This window comes from Pseudophryne corroboree, chromosome 1 (genome assembly GCF_028390025.1).
Source record: "Pseudophryne corroboree isolate aPseCor3 chromosome 1, aPseCor3.hap2, whole genome shotgun sequence".
In the NCBI taxonomy this organism is placed as follows: Eukaryota; Metazoa; Chordata; class Amphibia; order Anura; family Myobatrachidae; genus Pseudophryne; species Pseudophryne corroboree.
Window position 1 is genome coordinate 564,881,504 of NC_086444.1, and position 25,112 is coordinate 564,906,615.

A 25,112-nucleotide genomic window follows, 5' to 3' on the forward strand; every position below is an offset into this window, starting at 1 on the left:
AATGAGATTTTAGAAATTCCAAAACCACATTGAGATCCCACGGTGCCACTGGAGGCACCACAGGAGGCTGTATATGCAGCACTCCCTTAACAAAAGTCTGGACTTCAGGAACTGAAGCCAATTCTTTTTGAAAGAAAATCGACAGGGCCGAAATTTGAACCTTAATAGATCCCAATTTGAGACCCATAGACAATCCTGATTGCAGGAAATGTAGGAATCGACCCAGTTGAAATTCCTCCGTCGGAGCACTCCGATCCTCGCACCACGCAACATATCTTCGCCAAATGCGGTGATAGTGTTGCACGGTTACTTCCTTCCTTGCTTTAATCAAAGTAGGAATGACTTCTTCCGGCATGCCTTTTTCCTTTAGGATCCGGCGTTCAACCGCCATGCCGTCAAACGCAGCCGCGGTAAGTCTTGAAACAGACAGGGACCCTGCTGAAGCAAGTCCCTCCTTAGAGGTAGAGGCCACGGATCTTCCGTGATCATCTCTTGAAGTTCCGGGTACCAAGTCCTTCTTGGCCAATCCGGAACCACTAGTATCGTTCTTACGCCTCTTTGCCGTATAATTCTCAATACTTTTGGTATGAGAGGCAGAGGAGGAAACACATACACCGACTGGTACACCCAAGGCGTTACCAGCGCGTCCACAGCTATTGCCTGCGGATCTCTTGACCTGGCGCAATACCTGTCCAGTTTTTTGTTGAGGCGAGACGCCATCATGTCCACCATTGGTCTTTCCCAACGGGTTACCAGCATGTGGAAGACTTCCGGATGAAGTCCCCACTCTCCCGGGTGAAGGTCGTGTCTGCTGAGGAAGTCTGCTTCCCAGTTGTCCACTCCCGGGATGAACACTGCTGACAGTGCTATCACATGATTCTCTGCCCAGCGAAGAATCCTTGCAGCTTCTGCCATTGCACTCCTGCTTCTTGTGCCGCCCTGTCTGTTTACATGGGCGACTGCCGTGATGTTGTCCGACTGGATCAACACCGGTTTTCCTTGAAGCAGAGGTTCTGCCTGGCTTAGAGCATTGTAGATTGCTCTTAGTTCCAGAATGTTTATGTGAAGAGACGTTTCCAGGCTCGTCCACACTCCCTGGAAGTTTCTTCCTTGTGTGACTGCTCCCCAGCCTCTCAGGCTGGCGTCCGTGGTCACCAGGATCCAATCCTGTATGCCGAATCTGCGGCCCTCCAATAGATGAGCACTCTGCAACCACCACAGAAGAGATACCCTTGTCCTTGGAGACAGGGTTATCCGCTGGTGCATCTGAAGATGCGACCCTGACCATTTGTCCAACAGATCCCTCTGGAAAATTCGTGCATGGAATCTGCCGAATGGAATTGCTTCGTAAGAAGCCACCATTTTTCCCAGGACTCTTGTGCATTGATGTACAGACACCTTTCCTGGTTTTAGGAGGTTCCTGACAAGCTCGGATAACTCCTTGGCTTTTTCCTCCGGGAGAAAAACCTTTTTCTGAACCGTGTCCAGAATCATCCCTAGGAACAGCAGACGAGTTGTCGGCATTAACTGGGATTTTGGAATATTCAGAATCCAGCCGTGCTGTTTTAGCACTTCTTGAGACAGTGCTAATCCCATCTCTAGCTGTTCTCTGGACCTTGCCCTTATTAGGAGATCGTCCAAGTATGGGATAATTAATACGCCTTTTCTTCGAAGAAGAATCATCATCTCGGCCATTACCTTTGTAAAGACCCGAGGTGCCGTGGACAATCCGAACGGCAGCGTCTGAAACTGATAGTGACAGTTTTGTACAACGAACCTGAGGTACCCCTGGTGTGAGGGGTAAATTGGAACGTGGAGGTACGCATCCTTGATGTCCAAGGACACCATAAAGTCCCCTTCTTCCAGGTTCGCTATCACTGCTCTGAGTGACTCCATTTTGAACTTGAACTTCTTTATGTACAGGTTCAAGGACTTCAGATTTAGAATAGGTCTTACCGAGCCGTCCGGCTTCGGTACCACAAATAGAGTGGAATAATACCCCTTTCCCTGTTGTAGAAGAGGTACCTTGACTATCACCTGCTGAGAGTACAGCTTGTGAATGGCTTCCAAAACCGTCTCCCTTTCGGAGGGGGACGTTGGTAAAGCAGACTTCAGGAAACGGCGAGGCGGATCTGTCTCTAGTTCCAACCTGTACCCCTGAGATATTATCTGCAGGATCCAGGGATCTACCTGCGAGTGAGCCCACTGCGCGCTGAAATTCTTGAGACGACCGCCCACCGCCCCCGAGTCCGCTTGAGAAGCCCCAGCGTCATGCTGAGGCTTTTGTAGAAGCGGGGGAGGGCTTCTGTTCCTGGGAAGGAGCTGCCTGTTGGTGTCTCTTCCCCCTTCCTCTGCCGCGTGGCAGATATGAATATCCCTTTGCTCTCTTGTTTTTAAAGGAACGAAAGGGCTGCGGTTGAAAAGTCGGTGTCTTTTTCTGTTGGGGAGTAGCTTGAGGTAAAAAGGTGGATTTCCCGGCTGTAGCCGTGGCCACCAAATCTGATAGACCGACTCCAAATAACTCCTCCCCTTTATACGGCAAAACTTCCATATGCCGTTTTGAGTCCGCATCGCCTGACCACTGTCGCGTCCATAAACTTCTTCTGGCCGAAATGGACATAGCACTTACCCGTGATGCCAGTGTGCAGATATCCCTCTGTGCATCACGCATATAAAGAAATGCATCCTTTATTTGCTCTAAAGACAGTAAAACATTGTCCCTATCCAGGGTATCAATATTTTCAATCAGGGACTCTGACCAAGCTACTCCAGCACTGCACATCCAGGCTGTCGCTATAGCTGGTCGTAGTATAACACCTGTATGTGTGTATATACTTTTTTGGATATTTTCCATCCTCCTATCTGCTGGATCTTTAAGTGCGGCCGTCTCAGGAGAGGGTAACGCCACTTGTTTAGATAAGCGTGTGAGCGCCTTGTCCACCCTAGGAGGTGTTTCCCAGCGCGCCCTAACCTCTGGCGGGAAAGGGTATAAAGCCAATAACTTCTTTGAAATTAGCATCTTTTTATCGGGGGCAACCCACGCTTCATCACATACATCATTTAGTTCTTCTGATTCAGGAAAAACTATAGGTAGTTTTTTCACACCCCACATAATACCCTGTTTAGTGGTACCTGTAGTATCAGCTAAATGTAACGCCTCCTTCATTGCCAAAATCATATAACGTGTGGCCCTACTGGAAAATACGGTTGATTCGTCACCGTCGCCACTGGAATCAGTGCCTGTGTCTGGGTCTGTGTCGACCGACTGAGGCAAAGGGCGTTTTACAGCCCCTGACGGTGTTTGAGGCGCCTGGACAGGCACTAACTGATTGTCCGGCCGTCTCATGTCGTCAAACGACTGCTTTAGCGTGTTGACACTATCCCGTAATTCCATAAATAAAGGCATCCATTCTGGTGTCGACCCCCTAGGAGGTGACATCCCCATATTTGGCAATTGCTCCGCCTCCACACCAATATCGTCCTCATACATGTCGACACACACGTACCGACACACAGGGAATGCTCTTAACGAAGACAGGACCCCACTAGCCCTTTGGGGAGACAGAGGGAGAGTTTGCCAGCACACACCAAAAGCGCTATATATGACAGGGATAGCCTTATAATAAGTGCTCCCTGTATAGCTGCTTTTATAATATAATTTTTGCCACTATTTTGCCCCCCCTCTCTTGTTTTACCCTGTTTCTGTAGTGCAGTGCAGGGGAGAGACCTGGGAGCCGTCCTGACCAGCGGAGCTGTGTAAGGAAAATGGCGCTGTGTGCTGAGGAGATAGGCCCCGCCCCTTTTTCGGCGGGCTCGTCTCCCGCTCTTTAGTGTATTCTGGCAGGGGTTAAATATCTCCATATAGCCCCCGGAGGCTATATGTGAGGTATTTTTTAGCCAAATAGGTTTTCATTTGCCTCCCAGGGCGCTCCCCTCCCAGCGCCCTGCACCCTCAGTGACTGCCGTGTGAAGTGTGCTGAGAGGAAAATGGCGCACAGCTGCAGTGCTGTGCGCTACCTTTAGAAGACTGAGGAGTCTTCTGCCGCCGATTCTGGACCTCTTCATGTTTCAGCATCTGCAAGGGGGCCGGCGGCGAGGCTCCGGTGACCATCCAGGCTGTACCTGTGATCGTCCCTCTGGAGCTGATGTCCAGTAGCCAAGAAGCCAATCCATCCTGCACGCAGGTGAGTTCACTTCTTCTCCCCTAAGTCCCTCGTTGCAGTGATCCTGTTGCCAGCAGGACTCACTGTAAAATAAAAAACCTAAGCTAAACTTTCTCTAAGCAGCTCTTTAGGAGAGCCACCTAGATTGCACCCTTCTCGGCCGGGCACAAAAATCTAACTGAGGCTTGGAGGAGGGTCATAGGGGGAGGAGCCAGTGCACACCACCTGATCGGAAAGCTTTACTTTTTGTGCCCTGTCTCCTGCGGAGCCGCTATCCCCATGGTCCTTTCAGGAACCCCAGCATCCACTAGGACGATAGAGAAATATGAATACTAACATTTGGATGATCTGGTGGCAACAAGGTTAGCATTGCTGCATTAAAAATGCTGGTGCCATGTATTGCATTTGACCAGGATCCTATATGTGGGGAGTGTGTACATTAGCATTATGTTTACCTGGGTTTCGTGAACATGTTCTGGGTCAAAATAAATAAAACATTTGTGTTAGAGAATTTAGATTGTGTGGAAAATATTAAAAACATACATTCTCTGTAAAGTGCTGGGAAATATGTTGGTGCTATAGAACGGTTAACGATTAAAAAAAGATGCACACAAGCTGATAATTGTTCTTTAGTAAATGTATATCTCGTCACTGTCATAAAGACTTACAGAGGGGAATTCAATTTCACCCGTTATTAATTTACAGTGGATGTAAAAATTAGTGATGAGCGAGGTTCGGTTTTACTCGGTTTTACTCGGTTTTACTCGGTTCTCAAAACGGCATCTTATTGGCTATCCAAAACACGTGACATCCGTGAGCCAATAAGATGCCGTTTTGAGAACCGAGTAAAACCGAGTAAAACCGAGTAAAACCGAATCCGCTCATCACTAGTAAAAATGTGAGGCAACCTCAGGCTTAAAAGACCATGGCTATTCGGTTGCACTCCCTTTTTCACACGAGGCCCTTGTTAACACCCATTAACTTAACGTGTTAATGGCCATTAACACAGTGTCCATGAAAAGTTCACGGATGTGTGCTAAAAGGGTTGCGGCACCCAATAAACAGCTGGGTATCAGGGATTTGTTTTTTCACCTTTGTTCAGAGGCATAAAAAAAAATAAGAATTTACTTACCGATAATTCTATTTCTCGTAGTCCGTAGTGGATGCTGGGGACTCCGTAAGGACCATGGGGAATAGCGGCTCCGCAGGAGACTGGGCACATCTAAAGAAAGCTTTAGGACTATCTGGTGTGCACTGGCTCCTCCCCCTATGACCCTCCTCCAAGCCTCAGTTAGGATACTGTGCCCGGACGAGCGTACACAATAAGGAAGGATTTTGAATCCTGGGTAAGACTCATACCAGCCACACCAATCACACTGTACAACTTGTGATCTGAACCCAGTTAACAGCATGATAACAGAGGAGCCTCTAGAAAAGATGGCTCACTACAGCAATAACCCGATTTTTTGGTAACAATAACTATGTACCAGTATTGCAGACAATCCGCACTTGGGATGGGCGCCCAGCATCCACTACGGACTACGAGAAATAGAATTATCGGTAAGTAAATTCTTATTTTCTCTAACGTCCTAAGTGGATGCTGGGGACTCCGTAAGGACCATGGGGATTATACCAAAGCTCCCAAACGGGCGGGAGAGTGCAGATGACTCTGCAGCACCAAATGAGAAAACTCCAGGTCCTCCTCAGCCAGGGTATCAATTTTGTAGAATTTTACAAACGTATTTGCTCCTGACCAAGTAGCTGCTCGGCAAGTTGTAAAGCCGAGACCCCTCGGGCAGCCGCCCAAGATGAGCCCACCTTCCTTGTGGAGTGGGCATTTACAGATTTTTGGCTGTGGCAGGCCTGCCACAGAATGTGCAAGCTGAATTGTACTACAAATCCAACGAGCAATAGTCTGCTTAGAAGCAGGAGCACCCAGCTTGTTGGGTGCATACAGGATAAACAGCGAGTCAGATTTTCTGACTCCAGCCGTCCTGGAAACATATATTTTCAGGGCCCTGACAACGTCTAGCAACTTGGAGTCCTCCAAGTCCCTAGTAGCCGCAGGCACCACAATAGGTTGGTTCAGGTGAAACGCTGAAAACCACCTTAGGGAGAAACTGAGGACGAGTCCTCAATTCCACCCTGTCCGAATGGAAAATCAGATAAGGGCTTTTACAGGATAAAGCCGCCAATTCTGACACGCGCCTGGCCCAGGCCAGGGCCAACAGCATGACCACTTTCCATGTGAGATATTTTAACTCCACCGATTTAAGTGGTTCAAATCAATGTGACTTTTGGAACCCAAAAACTACATTGAGATACCAAAGTGCCACTGGAGGCACAAAAGGAGGCTGTATATGCAGTAACCCTTTTACAAACGTCTGAACTTCAGGAACTGAAGCTAGTTCTTTTTGGAAGAAAATTGACAGGGCCGAAATTTGAACCTTAATGGACCCCAATTTCAGGCCCATAGACACTCCTGTTTGCAGGAAATGTAGGAATCGACCCAGTTGAATTTCCTCCGTCGGGCCTTACTGGCCTCGCACCACGCAACATATTTTCGCCAAATGCGGTGATAATGTTTTGCGGTTACATCCTTCCTGTCTTTGATCAGGATAGGGATGACTTCATCCGGAATGCCTTTTTTCCTTCAGGATCCGGCGTTCAACCGCCATGCCGTCAAACGCAGCCGCGGTAAGTCTTGGAACAGACAGGGTCCTTGCTGGAGCAGGTCCCTTCTTAGAGGTAGAGGCCACGGATCCTCCGTGAGCATCTCTTGAAGTTCCGGTTACCCAATCCTTCTTGGCCAATCCGGAGCCACGAATATAGTGCTTACTCCTCTCCATCTTCTCAATCTCAGTACCTTGGGTATGAGAGGCAGAGGAGGGAACACATACACTGACTGGTACACCCACGGTGTTACCAGAGCGTCTACAGCTATTGCCTGAGGGTCCCTTGACCTGGCGCAATACCTGTCGAGTTTTTCCCAACGGTTTATAATCATGTGGAAGACTTCTGGGTGAAGTCCCCACTCTCCCGGGTGGAGGTCGTGCTGAGGAAGTCTGCTTCCCAGTTGTCCACTCCCGGAATGAATACTGCTGACAGTGCTATCACATGATTTTCCGCCCAGCGAAGAATCCTTGCAGCTTCTGCCATTGCCCTCCTGCTTCTTGTGCCACCCTGTCTGTTTACGTGGGTGACTGCCGTGATGTTGTCCGACTGGATCAACACCGGCTGACCTTGAAGCAGAGGTCTTGCTAAGCTTAGAGCATTGTAAATGGCCCTTAGCTTCAGGATATTTATGTGAAGTGATGTCTCCAGGCTTGACCATAAGCCCTGGATATTCCTTACCTGTGTGACTGCTCCCCAGCCTCGCAGGCTGGCATCCGTGGTCACCAGGACCCAGTCCTGAATGCCGAATCTGCGGCCCTCTAGAAGATGAGCACTCTGCAACCACCACAGGAGGGACACCCTTGTCCTTGGTGACAGGGTTATCCGCTGATGCATCTGAAGATGCGACCCGGACCATTTGTCCAGCAGGTCCCACTGGAAAGTTCTTGCGTGGAATCTGCCGAATGGGATTGCTTCGTAGGAAGCCACCCTTTTACCCAGAACCCTTGTGCATTGATGCACTGAGACTTGGCTCGGTTTTAGGAGGTTCCTGATTAGCTCGGATAACTCCCTGGCTTTCTCCTCCGGGAGAAACACCTTTTTCTGGACTGTGTCCAGGATCATCCCTAGGAACAGAAGACAAGTCGTCGGAACCAGCTGCGATTTTGGAATATTGAGAATCCAATCGTGCTGCCGCAACACTACCTGAGATAGTGCTACACCGACCTCCAACTGTTCCCTGGATCTTACCCTTATCAGGGAATCGTCCAAGTAAGGGATAACTAAAATTCCCTTCCTTCGAAGAAATATCATCATTTCGGCCATTACCTTGGTAAAGACCCGGGGTGCCGTGGACCATCCCTACGGCAGCGTCTGAACTGATAGTGACAGTTCTGTACCATAAACCTGAGGTACCCTTGACATGAAGGTAAGCATCCTTGATGTCCCGAGACATCATGTAGTCCCCTTCTTCCAGGTTCGCAATCACTGCTCTGAGTGACTCAATCTTGAATTTGAACCTCTGTATGTAAGTGTTCAAAGATTTTAGATTTAGAATCGGTCTCACCGAGCCGTCTGGCTTCGGTACCACAACAGTGTGGAATAATACCCCGTTCCCTGTTGCAGGAGGAGTACCTTGATTATCACCTGCTGGGAATACAGCTTGTGAATGGCTTCCAAAACTGTCTCCCTGTCAGAAGGAGACATCGGTAAAGCCGACTTTAGGAAACGGCGAGGAGACGTCTCGAATTCTAATTTGTACCCCTCAGATATCACCTGAAGGATCCAGGGGTCTACTTGCGAGTGAGCCCACTGCGCGCTGAAATTCATTGAGACGGGCCCCCCACCGAGCCTGATTCTGCTTGTAAAGCCCCAGCGTCATACTGAGGGCTTGGCAGAGGCGGGAGAGGGTTTCTGTTCCTGGGAACTGGCTGATTTCTGCAGCCTTTTTCCTCTCCCTCTGTCACGGGGCAGAAATGAGGAACCTTTTGCCCGCTTGTCCACGAAAAGCCTGCGCCTGATAATACGGCGTCTTCTCATGTTGAGAGGCGACCTGGGGTACAAACGTGGATTTCCCAGCTGTTGCCGTGGCCACCAGGTCTGAAAGACCGACCCCAAATAACTCCTTCCCTAATAAGGCAATACTTCCAAATGCCGTTTGGAATACGCATCACCTGACCACTGACGTGTCCATAACCCTCTACTGGTAGAAATGGACAACGCACTTATACTTGATGCCAGTCGGCAAATATTCCGCTGTGCATCACGCATATATAGAAATGCATCTTTCAAATGCTCTATAGGCAAAATTATACTGTCCCTATCTAGGGTATCAATATTTTCAGTCAGGGAATCCGACCATGCCAACCCAGCACTGCACATCCAGGCTGAGGCGATTGCTGGTCGCAGTATAACACCAGTATGTGTGTAAATACATTTTAGGATACCCTCCTGCTTTCTATCAGCAGGATCCTTAAGGGCGGCCATCTCAGGAGAGGGTAGAGCCCTTACAAGCGTGTGAGCGCTTTATCCCCCCTAGGGGGTGTTTCCCAACGCACCCTAACCTCTGGCGGGAAAGGATATGATGCCAATAACATTTTAGAAATTATCAGTTGTTATCGGGGGAAAACCACGCATCATCACACACCTCATTTAATTTCTCAGATTCAGGAAAACTACAGGTAGTTTTTCCTCACCGAACATAATACCCCTTTTTGGTGGTACTCGTATTATCAGAAATGTGTAAAACATTTTTCATTGCCTCAATCATGTAACGTGTGGCCCTACTGGAAGTCACATTTGTCTCTTCACCGTCGACACTGGAGTCAGTATCCGTGTCGGCGTCTATATCTGCCATCTGAGGTAACGGGCGCTTTAGAGCCCCTGACGGCCTATGAGACGTCTGGACAGGCACAAGCTGAGTAGCCGGCTGTCTCATGTCAACCACTGTCTTTTATACAGAGCTGACACTGTCACGTAATTCCTTCCAACAGTTCATCCACTCAGGTGTCGACCCCCTAGGGGGTGACATCACTATTACAGGCAATCTGCTCCGTCTCCACATAATTTTTCTCCTCTTACATGTCGACACAAACGTACCGACATACAGCACACACACAGGGAATGCTCTGATAGAGGACAGGACCCCACTAGCCCTTTGGGGAGACAGAGGGAGAGTTTGCCAGCACACACCAGAGCGCTATATATATATATATACACGGATAACCTTATATAAGTGTTTTTCCCCTTATAGCTGCTGTATCATTTAATACTGCGCGTAATTAGTGCCCCCCCTCTCTTTTTTAACCCTTTCTGTAGTGTAGTGACTGCAGGGGAGAGACAGGGAGCTTCCCTCCAACGGAGTTGTGAGGGAAAATGGCGCCAGTGTGCTGAGGAGATAGGCTCCGCCCCCTTATCGGCGGCCTTATCTCCCGTTTTTTTATGTATTCTGGCAGGGGTTAAATGCATCCATATAGCCCAGGAGCTATATGTGATGCATTTTTTGCCATCCAAGGTGTTTTTTATTGCGTCTCAGGGCGCCCCCCCCCAGCGCCCTGCACCCTCAGTGACCGGAGTGTGAAGTGTGCTGAGAGCAATGGCGCACAGCTGCAGTGCTGTGCGCTACCTTGTTGAAGACAGGACGTCTTCTGCCGCCGATTTTCCGGACCTCTTCTGCCTTCTGGCTCTGTAAGGGGGCCGGCGGCGCGGCTCTGGGACCCATCCAGGCTGGGCCTGTGATCGTCCCTCTGGAGCTAATGTCCAGTAGCCTAAGAAGCCCAATCCACTCTGCACGCAGGTGAGTTCGCTTCTTCTCCCCTTAGTCCCTCGATGCAGTGAGCCTGTTGCCAGCAGGTCTCACTGAAAATAAAAAACCTAAACTAAAACTTTCACTAAGAAGCTCAGGAGAGCCCCTAGTGTGCACCCTTCTCGTTCGGGCACAGAGATCTAACTGAGGCTTGGAGGAGGGTCATAGGGGGAGGAGCCAGTGCACACCAGATAGTCCTAAAGCTTTCTTTAGATGTGCCCAGTCTCCTGCGGAGCCGCTATTCCCCATGGTCCTTACGGAGTCCCCAGCATCCACTTAGGACGTTAGAGAAAATCCAAGTTACTGTAAGTGCTGCCAGTTGGGACTAATGGAATAGCTCCCACGGATCATTTAGCCCAAGGTAAATGGGGGCAATACCACCTGACACTAAGACAGTACGGTATAAGAAAGGCAGCGGCTTGCCGGCAGTTCAGCAATGTTAAAATGAATACTGGGCTCGCTCAAATGGGAGGAGAGAGGAGCCCCTCGTTTGGGGAATCTAATGATAGGAACCAGCCAAGGCGGTGGGCCGGAGGTATGAGAAGCCACTGCCTTGAATCCCAGGGTCCTGTTTCTAAGCCCTATATGCAGTGTGTGTCCCTGAGTACTGCTGCCAGGATCACCCTTGCTGCCCCCCCCACCCCGGCTAGCCTGGGGCAGGTGGGGTATAAGGGAGGAGGAGCCTCTACTGCACTCGAAGTTAACTCCTTGGTGACCTGGTCTCCTGTGCTCACCGTAAAACCCACAGTCCCAGTGTCCACCAATTGCTGAAAGAAAAATAAGATGTTTCCGGCATATTTCAGCCCAAGTTATGTGACATGGCTTTATATAAGATGACAGATCACACATCTCTGCCTCAATGTTTATAGCAGTACTTTCAGTATTTCCCAAATGCCCTAGCTGCAGAGTAATCTAACTGCAATGCTTCTTCCATATAAAGGTAATAACTTTTACTACAGAAAAATTGTAATTATTTTTCTGCTGCGGGGTACACTGGGCTCCACAAGGCTGGACAATGGGGTTTAGAGTAGGATCTTGATCCGAGCCACCAACAGGCTCAAAGCTTTAACTGTTCCCAGAATGCACAGCGCCGCCTCCTCTATAACCCCGCCTCCCTGCACAGGAGCTCAGTTTTGTAGTTGGTGCTGCAGTAAGCAGGCACATAACAGAGGGGCTGCTCCAGGCAGCCCTAAGAAGAGCTTTTTTATGAAGAAAAAGTGAAGACTTTAAGGGCAGCAGCGGTGGTAAATGTCAGAAAACATCACTGCTGCAGCTCCAGCTCTCCCCAGCGGTGCTGTACACTACCGAGCCCTGGTTGCCGGGTAACTACAGCAGGAGGCTCCGGTTTTCTTCACGTCAGGCACACGCTACGGGAGGTGGTGAGTGGGTCCGCTTGCGGGACCCGGTCTTTATAGCGATCCGGCGCGGTCAGTGGGAGGCGGGCCACGCGTGCTGGCGGTGGACACGGTAGCAGTACAGGTGATCCCACTAGATCACCAGGGCATGGGTGCAGGTCAGATTTTCTCTCTAAACCATTTTAAGTAGCCCACAGTACCCAGTGGTTTTGCCAGCAGGGGGATAAGGCTTAGACCTGAAGCCCCTCCCCCAGCCCCAGGGCGCCATTTCCCGCAAATGTTCCCGCCCTGGAGCTGCATATCTGTCTCTCCCTCACTCCCTGTCAGTGTCTGGGCGCCATTATCCCTCAGCTTCACTGTTCCTGGGACTGCTTGGGCAAATCCTCCTGTGTAAAGCCGCCTGGTTGTCAGTGCTGTGACTTTACATGACACTTAAGTATTCTACCTGCCTTTTTAGACAGTGCTAGTTAAGAAAGAGTGCATTTAGTCAGGGTTTTCTAGAACAATTACCCTGTGATATACATCCAGTTCTTAATGTGCAGTGTTATATCTATTGACTATATAGCTATATACATAAGCTAGTCCAGTGCAGTATTATTGTTAGTAATAACCTCTGCATTGTACAAACTGTGACTATTTGTGTGTGCATTATATAGCTGAGTGGTGTCCATTTCGTGTCTTTCACTCAACCTGCTATCCCTATATTCTATAACCTGAGGGGGCTTGGTGTGTCAGGTTTTATATTGATATAGGATTTTCACAAAGATATACGTTAATACGTATTTTTCTCTGTGATTTAGTCACCATATCTCTCCTTTATCTCTGCTAGTGCTGACTACACTGCGCAGGGGTTTGGGTAAGAGGTATTGTGCTGCTGCCAATTGTACTGTGTTACCTGATACTGCAAGTTATATCATGTCTGCTTCTGAGGGTAACGGTTTTGGGGCTGAAAACACTGCCGGTGATGCTGAAGCCACAGATCCCCATGAGGGGAATATAGCATCTGTGGGCTCCGGTTCTGGGGGCTCCTTGCCCCCCAGTGGGACTGTGGCAACGGAGGCACATAATGACCCACCGTGGGCCGCTATTTCCACGCTTCTGCATACGCTAGTTCATAAACTAACACCCCCTATGAGACCCCCAATGCCGGTACAACCGTATATGGTCCCTGCAGCTAACCCGCTGTGGGCGGACGATTTATCTGCTCAATTGAAGAAGTTGAACCAGTCCCTGACTACTAAAAAGTCTGACCATCGGTCGGCTAAGTCCAAGGGGTCATCTAAGCGAGCGCTTGTCTCCCCACAATCCACTGCTGCACAAAGGCCCACTATTGCAGCAACATAGGCTACTATTCTCCGCTGTTTCTAGTCCCGAAACCGAATGGGTCCTCCCAGCCCATTCTCAACCTCAAGGCATTGAACAAGTTTGTGAAAGTTTCCAAGTTCCGTATGGAAACCCTTTGCTCTATAGTTCTGGCTTTGGAACCTGGGGACTACATGGTTTCCCTGGACATACAGGATGCTTACCTGCATATTCCTATAGCAGCGTCACATCAGCAATACCTGAGATTTGCTATTGGCAACCTCCATTACCAGTTTCAGGCGTTACATTTTGGTTTAACAACGGCTCCGCGAGTCTTCACCAAAGTAATGGCAGTGATGACGGTGGTACTCCGCCGTCAAGGGGTCAGGATACTGCCGTATCTGGACGACTTGTTAATCCTGGCAAATTCCCCAGAACTTCTCCTACGTCATCTGGATATGACGGTCCGGTTTCTACAAGCCCACGGGTGGCTCCTCAACTGGAAGAAATCCTCCCTGATCCCTGCTCAGAGTATGGTGCATCTGGGAGCGCTATTGGACACTCACAACACCAGAGGTTGTTCTTGTGTCAGGAGAAAGTCCTGAAGCTTCAAGACAGGATTCGTTGCTTCCTTTCTCGTCCGCAAGTGTCGATACATTCGGCAATGCAGGTGCTGGCCCTCATGGTATCAGCATTCGACATGGTGGAGTATGCTCAATTCCATTCTCGCCCCCTCCTGAGGCTGATTCTAGCCAAGTGGGACGGCCTGCCTCACCGGATCATGTCTCAAATGATCTCTTTGACTCCGGAGGTCCGTCTGTCGCTGCTCTGGTGGCTCCAGGACCAACAATTGTGCAGAGGCCGTCCCTTATGGATATCCAACTGGGTCCTGTTGACGACAGATGCCAGTCTAAGAGGTTGAGGCGCGGTGCTGGAGCAACACTCCCTTCAGGGTCGGTGGACCAAGGAGGAGTCCCTCCTCTCAATCAACATTCTGGAATTGCGGGCGGTCTTCAATGCATTGAACCTAGCCCAGCATTTAATTCACAACCGTCCTGTTCAAGTGCAGTCGGACAACGCCACCACAGTGGCTTACATAAATCATCAAGGCGGCACTCGAAGCCGTCTGGCAATGAAGGAAGTCTCACGGATTCTACATTGGGCGGAACGCCATCTACCGGCCATATCGGCAATCTTCATTCCGGAAGTCCTGAATTGGGAAGCGGACTTTCTCAGTCATCAGGACGTGCATGCTGGCGAGTGGGGCCTCCATCCAGAAGTGTTTCAACTCCTAGTGGAAAAGTGGGGTCTTCCAGACGTAGATCTGATGGCGTCTCGACACAATCACAAGGTTACGGTCTTCGGAGCACGGACAAGGGATCCTCAAGCAGCATTCGTGGATGCGCTGGCGGTGCCGTGGAGGTTTCAGCTGCCGTACGTGTTCCCGTCGGTGTCACTCCTGCCCAGGGTAATTCGGAAGTTCAAGCAAGAAAATAAGAATTTACTTACCGATAATTCTATTTCTCGGAGTCCGTAGTGGATGCTGGGGTTCCTGAAAGGACCATGGGGAATAGCGGCTCCGCAGGAGACAGGGCACAAAAGTAAAGCTTTTACAGGTCAGGTGGTGTGTACTGGCTCCTCCCCCTATGACCCTCCTCCAGACTCCAGTTAGGTACTGTGCCCGGACGAGCGTACACAATAAGGGAGGATTTTGAATCCCGGGTAAGACTCATACCAGCCACACCAATCACACCGTACAACTTGTGATCTAAACCCAGTTAACAGTATGATAACAGAGGAGCCTCTGAAAGATGGCTTCCTAAACAATAACCCGAATTAGTTAACAATAACTATGTACAAGTATTGCAGATAATCCGCACTTGGGATGGGCGCCCAGCATCCACTACGGACTCCGAGAAATAGAATTATCGGTAAGTAAATTCTTATTTTCTCTATCGTCCTAAGTGGATGCTGGGGTTCCTGAAAGGACCATGGGGATTATACCAAAGCTCCCAAACGGGCGGGAGAGTGCGGATGACTCTGCAGCACCGAATGAGAGAACTCCAGGTCCTCCTTTGCCAGGGTATCAAATTTGTAAAAATTTACAAACGTGTTCTCCCCTGACCACGTAGCTGCTCGGCAGAGTTGTAATGCCGAGACCCCTCGGGCAGCCGCCCAAGATGAGCCCACCTTCCTTGCGGAATGGGCCTTAACAGATTTAGGCTGTGGCAGGCCTGCCACAGAATGTACAAGTTGAATTTTGTTACAAATCCAACGAGCAATCGACTGCTTAGAAGCAGGTGCACCCAACTTGGTGGGTGCATACAGTATAAACAGCGAGTCAGATTTTCTGACTCCAGCCGTCCTTTAAATGTATATTTTTAAGGCTCTGACAACGTCCAACAACTTGGAGTCCTTCAAGTCGTCTGTAGCCGCAGGCACTACAATAGGCTGGTTCAGGTGAAACGCTGATACCACCTTAGGGAGAAAATGCGGACGCGTCCGCAGCTCTGCCCTATGTCGAATGGAAAATTAAATAAGGGCTTTTATAAAACAAAGCCGCCAGTTCAGATACTCTCCCGGCCGAAGCCAGGGCCAGTAACATAGTCACTTTCCATGTGAGATATTTCAAATCCACATTCTTTAGTGGTTCAAACCAATTGGATTTGAGGAAATCTAAAACTACATTTAGATCCCACGGTGCCACCTTAGGCACCACAGGAGGCTGTATATGCAGTACTCCTTTGATAAAAATCTGGACCTCAGGGACTGAGGCCAATTCTTTTTGGAAGAATATTGATAGGGCCGAAATTTGAACCTTAATAGATCCCAATTTGAGACCCATAGACAATCCTGATTGCAGGAAATGTAGGAAAACGACCCAGTTGAAATTCCTCCCTCGGAGCACTCCGCTGCTCGCACCACGCAACATATTTTCGCCAAATACGGCGATAATGCTTCGCGGTGACTTCCTTCCTTGCCTTTATCAAGGTAGGAATGACTTCTTCTGGAATGCCTTTTCCTTTTAGGATCTGGCATTCAAACGCCATGCCGTCAAACGCAGCCGCGGTAAGTCTTGAAAAAAAAACAAGTACCCTGCTGAAGCAGGTCCCTTCTCAGAAGTAGAGGCCACGGATCGTCCGTGACCATCTCTTGAAGTTCCGGGTACCAAGTCCTTCTTGGCCAATCCGGAGCCACTAGTCTTACTCCTCTTTGCCGTATAATCCTCAATACCTTTGGTATGAGAGGCAGAGGAGGAAACACATATACCGACTGGTACACCCAAGGTGTTACCAGCGCGTCCACAGCTATTGCCTGCGGATCTCTTGACCTGGCGCAATACCTGTCCAGTGTTTTGTTGAGGCGAGACGCCATCATGTCCACCATTGGTTTTACCCAACGGTTTAATAGCATGTGGAAAACTTCTGGATGAAGTCCCCACTCTCCCGGGTGAAGGTCGTGTCTGCTGAGGAAGTCTGCTTCCCAGTTGTCCACGCCCGGGATGAATACTGCTGACAGTGCTATCACGTGATTCTCCGCCCAGCGAAGGATCCTGGCAGCTTCTGCCATTGCCCTCCTGCTTCTTGTGCCGCCCTGTCTGTTTACATGGGCGACTGCCGTGATGTTGTCCGACTGGATCAACACCGGTCTTCCTTGAAGCAGAGGTTCCGCCTGGCTTAGAGCATTGTAGATTGCTCTTAGTTCCAGAATGCTTATGTGAAGAGACTTTTTCAGGCTCGACCACACTCCCTGGAAATTTCTTCCCTGTGTGACTGCTCCCCAGCCTCTCAGGCTGGCATCCGTGGTCACCAGGATCCAATCCTGCATGCCGAATCTGCGGCCCTCCAATAGATGAGCCTCCTGCAACCACCACAGAAGGGATACCCTTGTCCTCGGCGACAGGGTTATCCGCAGGTGCATCTGAAGATGCGACCCTGACCATTTGTCCAACAGATCCCTTTGCATGGAATCTGCCGAAAGGGATTGCTTCGTAAGAAGCTACCATTTTTTCCCAGGACTCTTGTGCATTGATGTACAGACACCTTTCCTGGTTTTAGGAGGTTCCTGACCAGGTCAGATAACTCCTTGGCTTTTTCTTCGGGAAGAAAAACCTTTTTCTGAACTGTGTCCAGAATCATCCCCAGGAACAGCAGACGAGTTGTCGGCATTAATTGGGATTTTGGAATATTCAGAATCCATCCGTGCTGCTTTAGCACCTCTTGAGATAGTGCTAAACCCATCTCTAGCTGTTCTCTGGACCTTGCCCTTATTAGGAGATCGTCCAAGCATGGGATAATTAATACGCCTTTTCTTCGAAGAAGAAATATTATCTCGGCCATTACCTTTGTAAAGACCCGAGGTGCCGTGGACAACCCAAACGGCAGCGTCTGAAACTGATAGTGACAGTTTTGTACAACGAACCTGAGGTACCCCTGGTGTGAGGGGTAATTGGTACGTGGAGATACGCATCCTTGATGTCCAAGGATACCATAAAGTCCCCTTCTTCCAGGTTCGCTATCACTGCTCTGAGTGACTCCATCTTGAACTTGAACTTCTTTATGTACAGGTTCAAGGACTTCAGATTTAGAATAGGCCTTACCGAGCCATCCGGCTTCGGTACCACAAAAAGAGTGGAATAATACCCCTTCCCTTGTTGTAGAAGAGGTACCTTGACTATCACCTGCTGAGAATACAGCTTGTGAATGGCTTCCAAAACCGTCTCCCTTTCTGAGGGGGACGTTGGTAAAGCAGACTTCAGGAAACGGCGAGGTGGCTCTGTCTCTAATTTCAACCTGTACCCCTGAGATATTATCTACAGGATCCAGGGATTTACCTGCGAGTGAGCCCACTGCGCGCTGTAATTCTTGAGACGACCGCCTACCGCCCCCGAGTCCGCTTGCGAAGCCCCAGCGTCATGCTGAGGCTTTTGTAGAAGCCGGGGAGGGCTTCTGTTCCTGGGAAGGAGCTGCCTGTTGCTGTCTCTTCCCTCGTCCTCTGCCTCGTGGCAGATATGAATAGCCCTTTGCTCTCTTATTTTTAAAGGAACGAAAGGGCTGCGGTTGAAAGGTCGGTGCCTTTTTCTGTTGGGGAGTGACTTGAGGTAGAAAGGTGGATTTCCCGGCCGTAGCCGTGGCCACCAAATCCGATAGACCGACCCCAAATAACTCCTCTACGCATCGCCTGTCCACTGTCGTGTCCATAAAGCTCTTCTGGCCGAAATGGACATAGCACTTACCCGTGATGCCAGTGTGCAGATATCTCTCTGTGCATCACGCATATAAAGAAATGCATCCTTTATTTGTTCTAACGACAGTAAAATATTGTCCCTGTCCAGGGTATCAATATTTTCGATCAGGGACTCTGACCAAACTACCCCAGCACTGCACATCCAGGCAGTCGCAATAGCTGGTCGTAGTATAACACCTGCATGTGTGTATATACCTTTTTGGATATTTTCCATCCTCCTATCTGATGGATCTTTAAGTGCGGCCGTCTCAGGAGAGGGTAACGCCACTTGTTTTGATAAGCGTGTTAGCGCTTTGTCCACCCTAGGAGGTGTTTCCCAGCGCTCCCTAACCTCTGGCGGGAAAGGGTATAAAGCCAATAACTTCTTTGAAATTAGCAGTTTTTTATCGGGGCACCCCACGCTTCATCACACACGTCATTTAATTCTTCTGATTCGGTAAAAACTACTGGTAGTTTTTTCACACCCCACATAATACCCTGTTTAGTGGTACCTGTAGTATCAGCTAAATGTAACATCTCCTTTATTGCCAAAATCATATAACGTGTGGCCCTACTGGAAAATACGGTTGATTCGTCACCTTCACCACCGGAATCAGTGCCTGTGTCTGGGTCTGTGTCGACCGACTGAGGCAAGGGGCGTTTTACAGCCCCTGACGGTGTTTGAGGCGCCTGGACAGGCACTAATTGAGTGTCCGGCCGCCTCATGTCGGCAAACGACTGCTTAAGCGAGTTGACGCTATCCCGTAATTCCACAAATAAAGGCATCCATTCTGGTGTCGACCCCCTAGAAGGTGACATCCTCATATTTGGCAATTGCTCCGCCTCCACACCAATAACGTCCTCATACATGTCGACACACACGTACCGACACACAGCAGACACACAGGGAATGCTCTATACGAAGACAGGACCCACTAGCCCTTTGGGGAGACAGAGGGAGAGTCTGCCAGCACACACCAAAAAGCGCTATATATGACAGGGATAGCCTTATGATTAAGTGCTCCCTTATAGCTGCTTTTATATTAATATATTGCCATTTATTTTGCCCCCCCTCTCTGTTATACCCTGTTTCTGTAGTGCAGTGCAGGGGAGAGACCTGGGAGCCTTCCTGACCAGCGGAGCTGTGACAGAAAATGGCGCCGTGTGCTGAGGAGATAGGCCCCGCCCCTTCTCCGGCGGGCTCGTCTCCCGCTATTTAGTACATTTAGGCAGGGGTAAATATCTCCATATAGCCTCTGGGGCTATATGTGAGGTATTTTTAGCCTTTTTAAAGGTTTTCATTTGCCTCCCAGGGCGCCCCCCCCCCCAGCGCCCTGCACCCTCAGTGACTGCCGTGTGAAGTGTGCTGAGAGGAAAATGGCGCACAGCTGCAGTGCTGTGCGCTACCTTAAGAAGACTGCAGGAGTCTTCAGCCGCCGATTCTGGACCTCTTCTTGCTTCAGCATCTGTGAGGGGGCCGGCGGCGTGGCTCCGGTGACCATCCAGGCTGTACCTGTGATCGTCCCTCTGGAGCTTCATGTCCAGTAGCCAAGAAGCCAATCCATCCTGCACGCAGGTGAGTTCACTTCTTCTCCCCTCTGTCCCTCGTTGCAGTGATCCTGTTGCCAGCAGGAATCACTGTAAAATAAAAAACCTAAGCTAAACTCTCTAAGCAGCTCTTTATGAGAGCCACCTAGAATTGCACCCTTCTCGGCCGGGCACAAAAATCTAACTGGAGTCTGGAGGAGGGTCATAGGGGGAGGAGCCAGTACACACCACCTGACCTGTAAAAGCTTTACTTTTGTGCCCTGTCTCCTGCGGAGCCGCTATTCCCCATGGTCCTTTCAGGAACCCCAGCATCCACTTAGGACGATAGAGAAAAAGGAATTCTGCTTCTCAAAGCTTCGGCGTGGCCCAGACGGCAATGGTTCTCAGACCTGCAGGGCCTATCGTCACAGCGTCCAATTCTACTTCCACAACGCCCAGACCTCCTCGTTCAGGGCCCCTGTGTCTACCAGGACCTAGCCCGGCTGTCTTTGACGGCGTGGCTCTTGAAGCTTCCGTCTTGAGGGCTAAAGGTTTTTCTGAGGAGGTCATTAAAACTTTGTTGCGGGCCCGGAAACCGGCTTCTGCCCGGATTTACCATAGGGTCTGGCATTCCTACTTTGTTTGGTGCGCATCTAACAATTATGACGCTTCCAAGTTTAGTACAGCCAAACTTTTGGCTTTTCTGCAGCAGGGCCTGGATTTAGGCCTGCGTCTGGCCTCCCTCAAGGTTCATATTTCTGCCTTGTCGGTGTGGTTTCAGAGATAAATTGCGACTTTACCTGATGTGCATACTTTCACTCAGGGTGTGTTGCGCATCCAACCTCCCTATGTCCCGCCTGTGGCTCCTTGGGACTTGGTGGTTTTGGAGGCGTTGCAGGAGCCTCCGTTTGAACCCCTTGGTTCAACCGATCTTCAGTGGCTTTCCCTTAAGATGGTGTTCTTGCTGGCTATTGCCTCTGCTAGAAGAGTGTCGGATTTGGGTGCCCTTTCCTGTAGTTCCCCATATCTGATTTTTCACCGTGACCGGGCGGTACTTCGGACATGTCCCGGTTATTTACCGAAGGTGGTTTCCTCGTTCCACCTTAATCAGGAGATTGTGGTTCCGGCCTTTGTCTCTCCTGACTTGTCTTCCAAAGAGCGGTCTTTGGATGTGGTACGGGCTCTCCGTATCTATGTGAAGAGAACTGCTTCTATTCGAAAAATCTGATTCTCTCTTTGTTTTGTTTGGATTTCACAAACGTGGCTGGCCTGCTCACAAGCGAACCCTGGCCAGGTGGATTAGAATGGCGATTGCACATGCTTATGTGAAGGCTGGTCTGTCAGCTTCTGATCACATTACGGCCCATTCTACTCGGTCTGTTGGACCTTCTTGGGCGGCCCAACGTGGTGCGACCCTTGACCAATTGTGCAAGGCGGCTACATGGTCCTCAGTGAACACGTTCATAAGGTTCTATGCCTTCGATACTGCAGCTTCCCAGGATGCTTCCTTTGGACACCGGGTTCTTGTGCCCGCTACAGTGCGTCCCCTCCCATAAGGAACTGCTTTAGGACATCCCCATTGTCCGTCCTTGTGGAGCCCAGTGTACCCAGCAGCAGAAAACGAGTTTTATGGTAAGAACTTACCGTTGTTAAAACTCTTTCTGCGAGGTATACTGGGCTTCACAAGGCACCCACCCTGACGCAATTAGCTTCTTTGGGTTGGTATGGCGTTAGCCCCTGACACTTCTCCTGTCGTGAGCGTGTGGTGTATGTGGCTACTAACCGTTGTCGTCTCTTTTCCTGCTACTGCATTGGGCTGGTTAACTAAAAACTGAGCTCCTGTGCAGGGAGGCGCTGTTATAGAGGAGGCGGCGCTGTGCATTCTGGGAACAGTCAAAGCTTTGAGCCTGTTGGTGCCTCGGATCAAGATCCTACTCTACACCCCATTGTCCATCCTTGTGGAGCCCAGTGTACCTCGCAGAAGGAGTTTTAAAAACGGTAAGTTCTTACCATAAAACTCGTTTTAATGTACCACAACAGTTTTTAAAATACAGCATCTTACCACTACTGCTTTTTCTCAATGTGACATCAAAGATCCCAGAGGATACTTTAACAATGCTGCTTCCACACGGAGGAGATTCAGGTGGATTGGAAACCTCAATGGTTGCCAAGGGTTTTTTACCTTGACCCTCAGTGTGTGACGCTAAAGAAAGGAACAAGAAAATTATTTCATTCATTTTGCAAAGAAGAAAGTAGTTAAACGACATCTTTAAAAAAAAATGTTTTTTTTAAGTTTGATAACACACTACAAAGATGGATGATATATTCAGCTGTCTTATTTTATATTGAGTCAAACAATAGCTGACAGCTTTCTACATATTTGTGACCGTGAAGGCAAACTGGAGTAAAATGTGGTGATATCCGAGACTTGTAATGTAAAGATTATAAAATACCCAAATAACTCCACTTTGCTACATCCATAAATGCCCCCTGATAGCTGTACACAAAATACACATATTTGTGTGAAGGCATGGAAAAAGACATTAGGGCCGAATTTACTGCAAATTGTGAAAAGCGCCTATTCAATTGTCTGCGAAAATGTATTTGTGGTAATTTTACCGCAAATTTCAATACACCACCTCTGAGCAGGTGATAAACCTGGAGAAAATCCAGTTTTTAAGGTAAAACTGTCGGGATTTGGTTGAGAACCCCTTTGACACCCACCTGAATGACTAATTAGGCACACAGATGTTAATTAATTTTAATTGGCCAATGACATTTCATTTTCGGTGTGAAAAAGTGCAAAATTATGGTAATTGGGGTACAAGGTATGGGACAGGTATATTGGGGTGCTTTATAAGTGGGGCAAGTGTTTTTAAACTTGCAGGTGTGAGCAATTGGTCTGTTTCCACTTTATTTATTTTTTAAAGTCCCATTAAATGACCAAAATATATACTTAAACACATTTTTATGGTATGCTGTTAACATACCGCCCATCAGGATTCTGGCTGGGGTACTATACTGCAGCCGGAATACTGGCAACCTTGGTGAATCCCACTCTATGGGTGTCCACGACACCCATAGAGGGAGAACAGACCAAGCCCACAAGGGGCTTTGTTGCGCTTGCCCCCCTGCAGGCACTCTGCCAAACAGGATGCAGATGTTGGGATCCTGACATTCGGCATCCCGTGTGGCGGTATCACATACTGGTCCCATTTTAATGCACCCAGAATTTCTTTTCAGTAATTATTTTGCTGGAAAAAAAAGTACATTCTATTATTTTTTTTTCATTAAAAAAAAAAAAAAAAAAAACATATAACAGTCATTTGCCCTAATTTAAGTACCAGAAATACTTATATTGTAACCAATAATACATTTTTATACTGTTAGCCGATGTTCGTTTAGCATTTCTTTTTTTTTTTTGGGGGGGGGGCACAGCAGATTTACCCATTTTTCACTTTTCACAATTATCTCAGTAATACCACTGAATTCGGACCATAGGGGTACAACTATAACAATGTCTACTGGGGTTGTTAGCAAGTGCAAACACCGTTGCCTACACTTTGCAACAGATTTATACTTCATCCTATTTTATAGTGTGACTCCGGACATATTTTAGAGGTAAAAGTAGAGATGATCTCAACCTCCTCTGATCCAGTACAATAAATAAACAAATGAAGGCTTGTTATGTTACTAGAAAAGCACTTTTATAACTAAATACTGAACCCACTATTCATCAATGCTGGTTATAAATCATGCCAAACAAATCAGCAATCGTACTTCCAAATAAGGACACATTATTCAGAAAACCAGCAACCACAAAGGCCACGATCTTAAGTAAACATGAATTACTTGGTCTCATACTTCAGGTGTTATAATAAGAATTTACTTACCGATAATTCTATTTCTCGGAGTCCGTAGTGGATGCTGGGGTTCCTGAAAGGACCATGGGGAATAGCGGCTCCGCAGGAGACAGGGCACATAAAGTAAAGCTTTAGGATCAGGTGGTGTGCACTGGCTCCTCCCCCTATGACCCTCCTCCAAGCCTCAGTTAGGATACTGTGCCCGGACGAGCGTACACAATAAGGAAGGATTTTGAATCCCGGGTAAGACTCATACCAGCCACACCAATCACACTGTACAACCTGTGATCTGAACCCAGTTAACAGTATGATAACAGCGGAGCCTCTGAAAAGATGGCTCACAACAATAATAACCCGATTTTTGTAACTATGTACAAGTATTGCAGATAATCCGCACTTGGGATGGGCGCCCAGCATCCACTACGGACTCCGAGAAATAGAATTATCGGTAAGTAAATTCTTATTTTCTCTATCGTCCTAGTGGATGCTGGGGTTCCTGAAAGGACCATGGGGATTATACCAAAGCTCCCAAACGGGCGGGAGAGTGCGGATGACTCTGCAGCACCGAATGAGAGAACTCCAGGTCCTCCTCAGCCAGGGTATCAAATTTGTAGAATTTAGCAAACGTGTTTGCCCCTGACCAAGTAGCTGCTCGGCAAAGTTGTAAAGCCGAGACCCCTCGGGCAGCCGCCCAAGATGAGCCCACTTTCCTTGTGGAATGGGCTTTTACTGATTTTGGCTGTGGCAATCCTGCCACAGAATGTGCAAGCTGAATTGTACTACAAATCCAACGAGCAATCGTCTGCTTAGAAGCAGGAGCACCCAGCTTGTTGGGTGCATACAGGATAAACAGCGAGTCAGATTTTCTGACTCCAGCCGTCCTGGAAACATATATTTTCAAGGCCCTGACAACGTCAAGCAACTTAGAGTCCTCTAAGTCCCTGGTAGCCGCAGGTACCACAATAGGTTGGTTCATGTGAAATGCAGAAACCACCTTAGGTAGAAATTGAGGACGAGTCCTCAATTCCGCCCTGTCAGAATGAAAAATTAAGTAAGGGCTTTTATATGATAAAGCCGCCAATTCTGACACACGCCTGGCTGAAGCCAAGGCTAACAGCATCGACACCTTCCATGTGAGATATTTTAAGTCCACAGTGGAAAGTGGTTCAAACCAATGTGACTTTAGAAAACTCAACACCACATTGAGATCCCAAGGTGCCACTGGAGGCACAAAAGGAGGCTGTATGTGCAGGACCCC

At 48.7% G+C, this 25,112-nt stretch overlaps 1 protein-coding gene across 3 annotated transcripts in view; it reads right to left on the reverse strand.

Moving 5' to 3' along the window:
* DENND4C (DENN domain containing 4C) overlaps positions 1-25,112 on the reverse strand; it is a 470,132-nt gene that overhangs the window by 62,259 nt on the left and 382,761 nt on the right. For all 3 annotated transcript variants that reach the window (XM_063914174.1, XM_063914175.1, XM_063914173.1), the window contains one exon: positions 22,054-22,194. In XM_063914174.1, the coding sequence (XP_063770244.1) occupies positions 22,054-22,194 (141 nt within the window). The remainder of the gene's footprint in view (positions 1-22,053; positions 22,195-25,112) is intronic.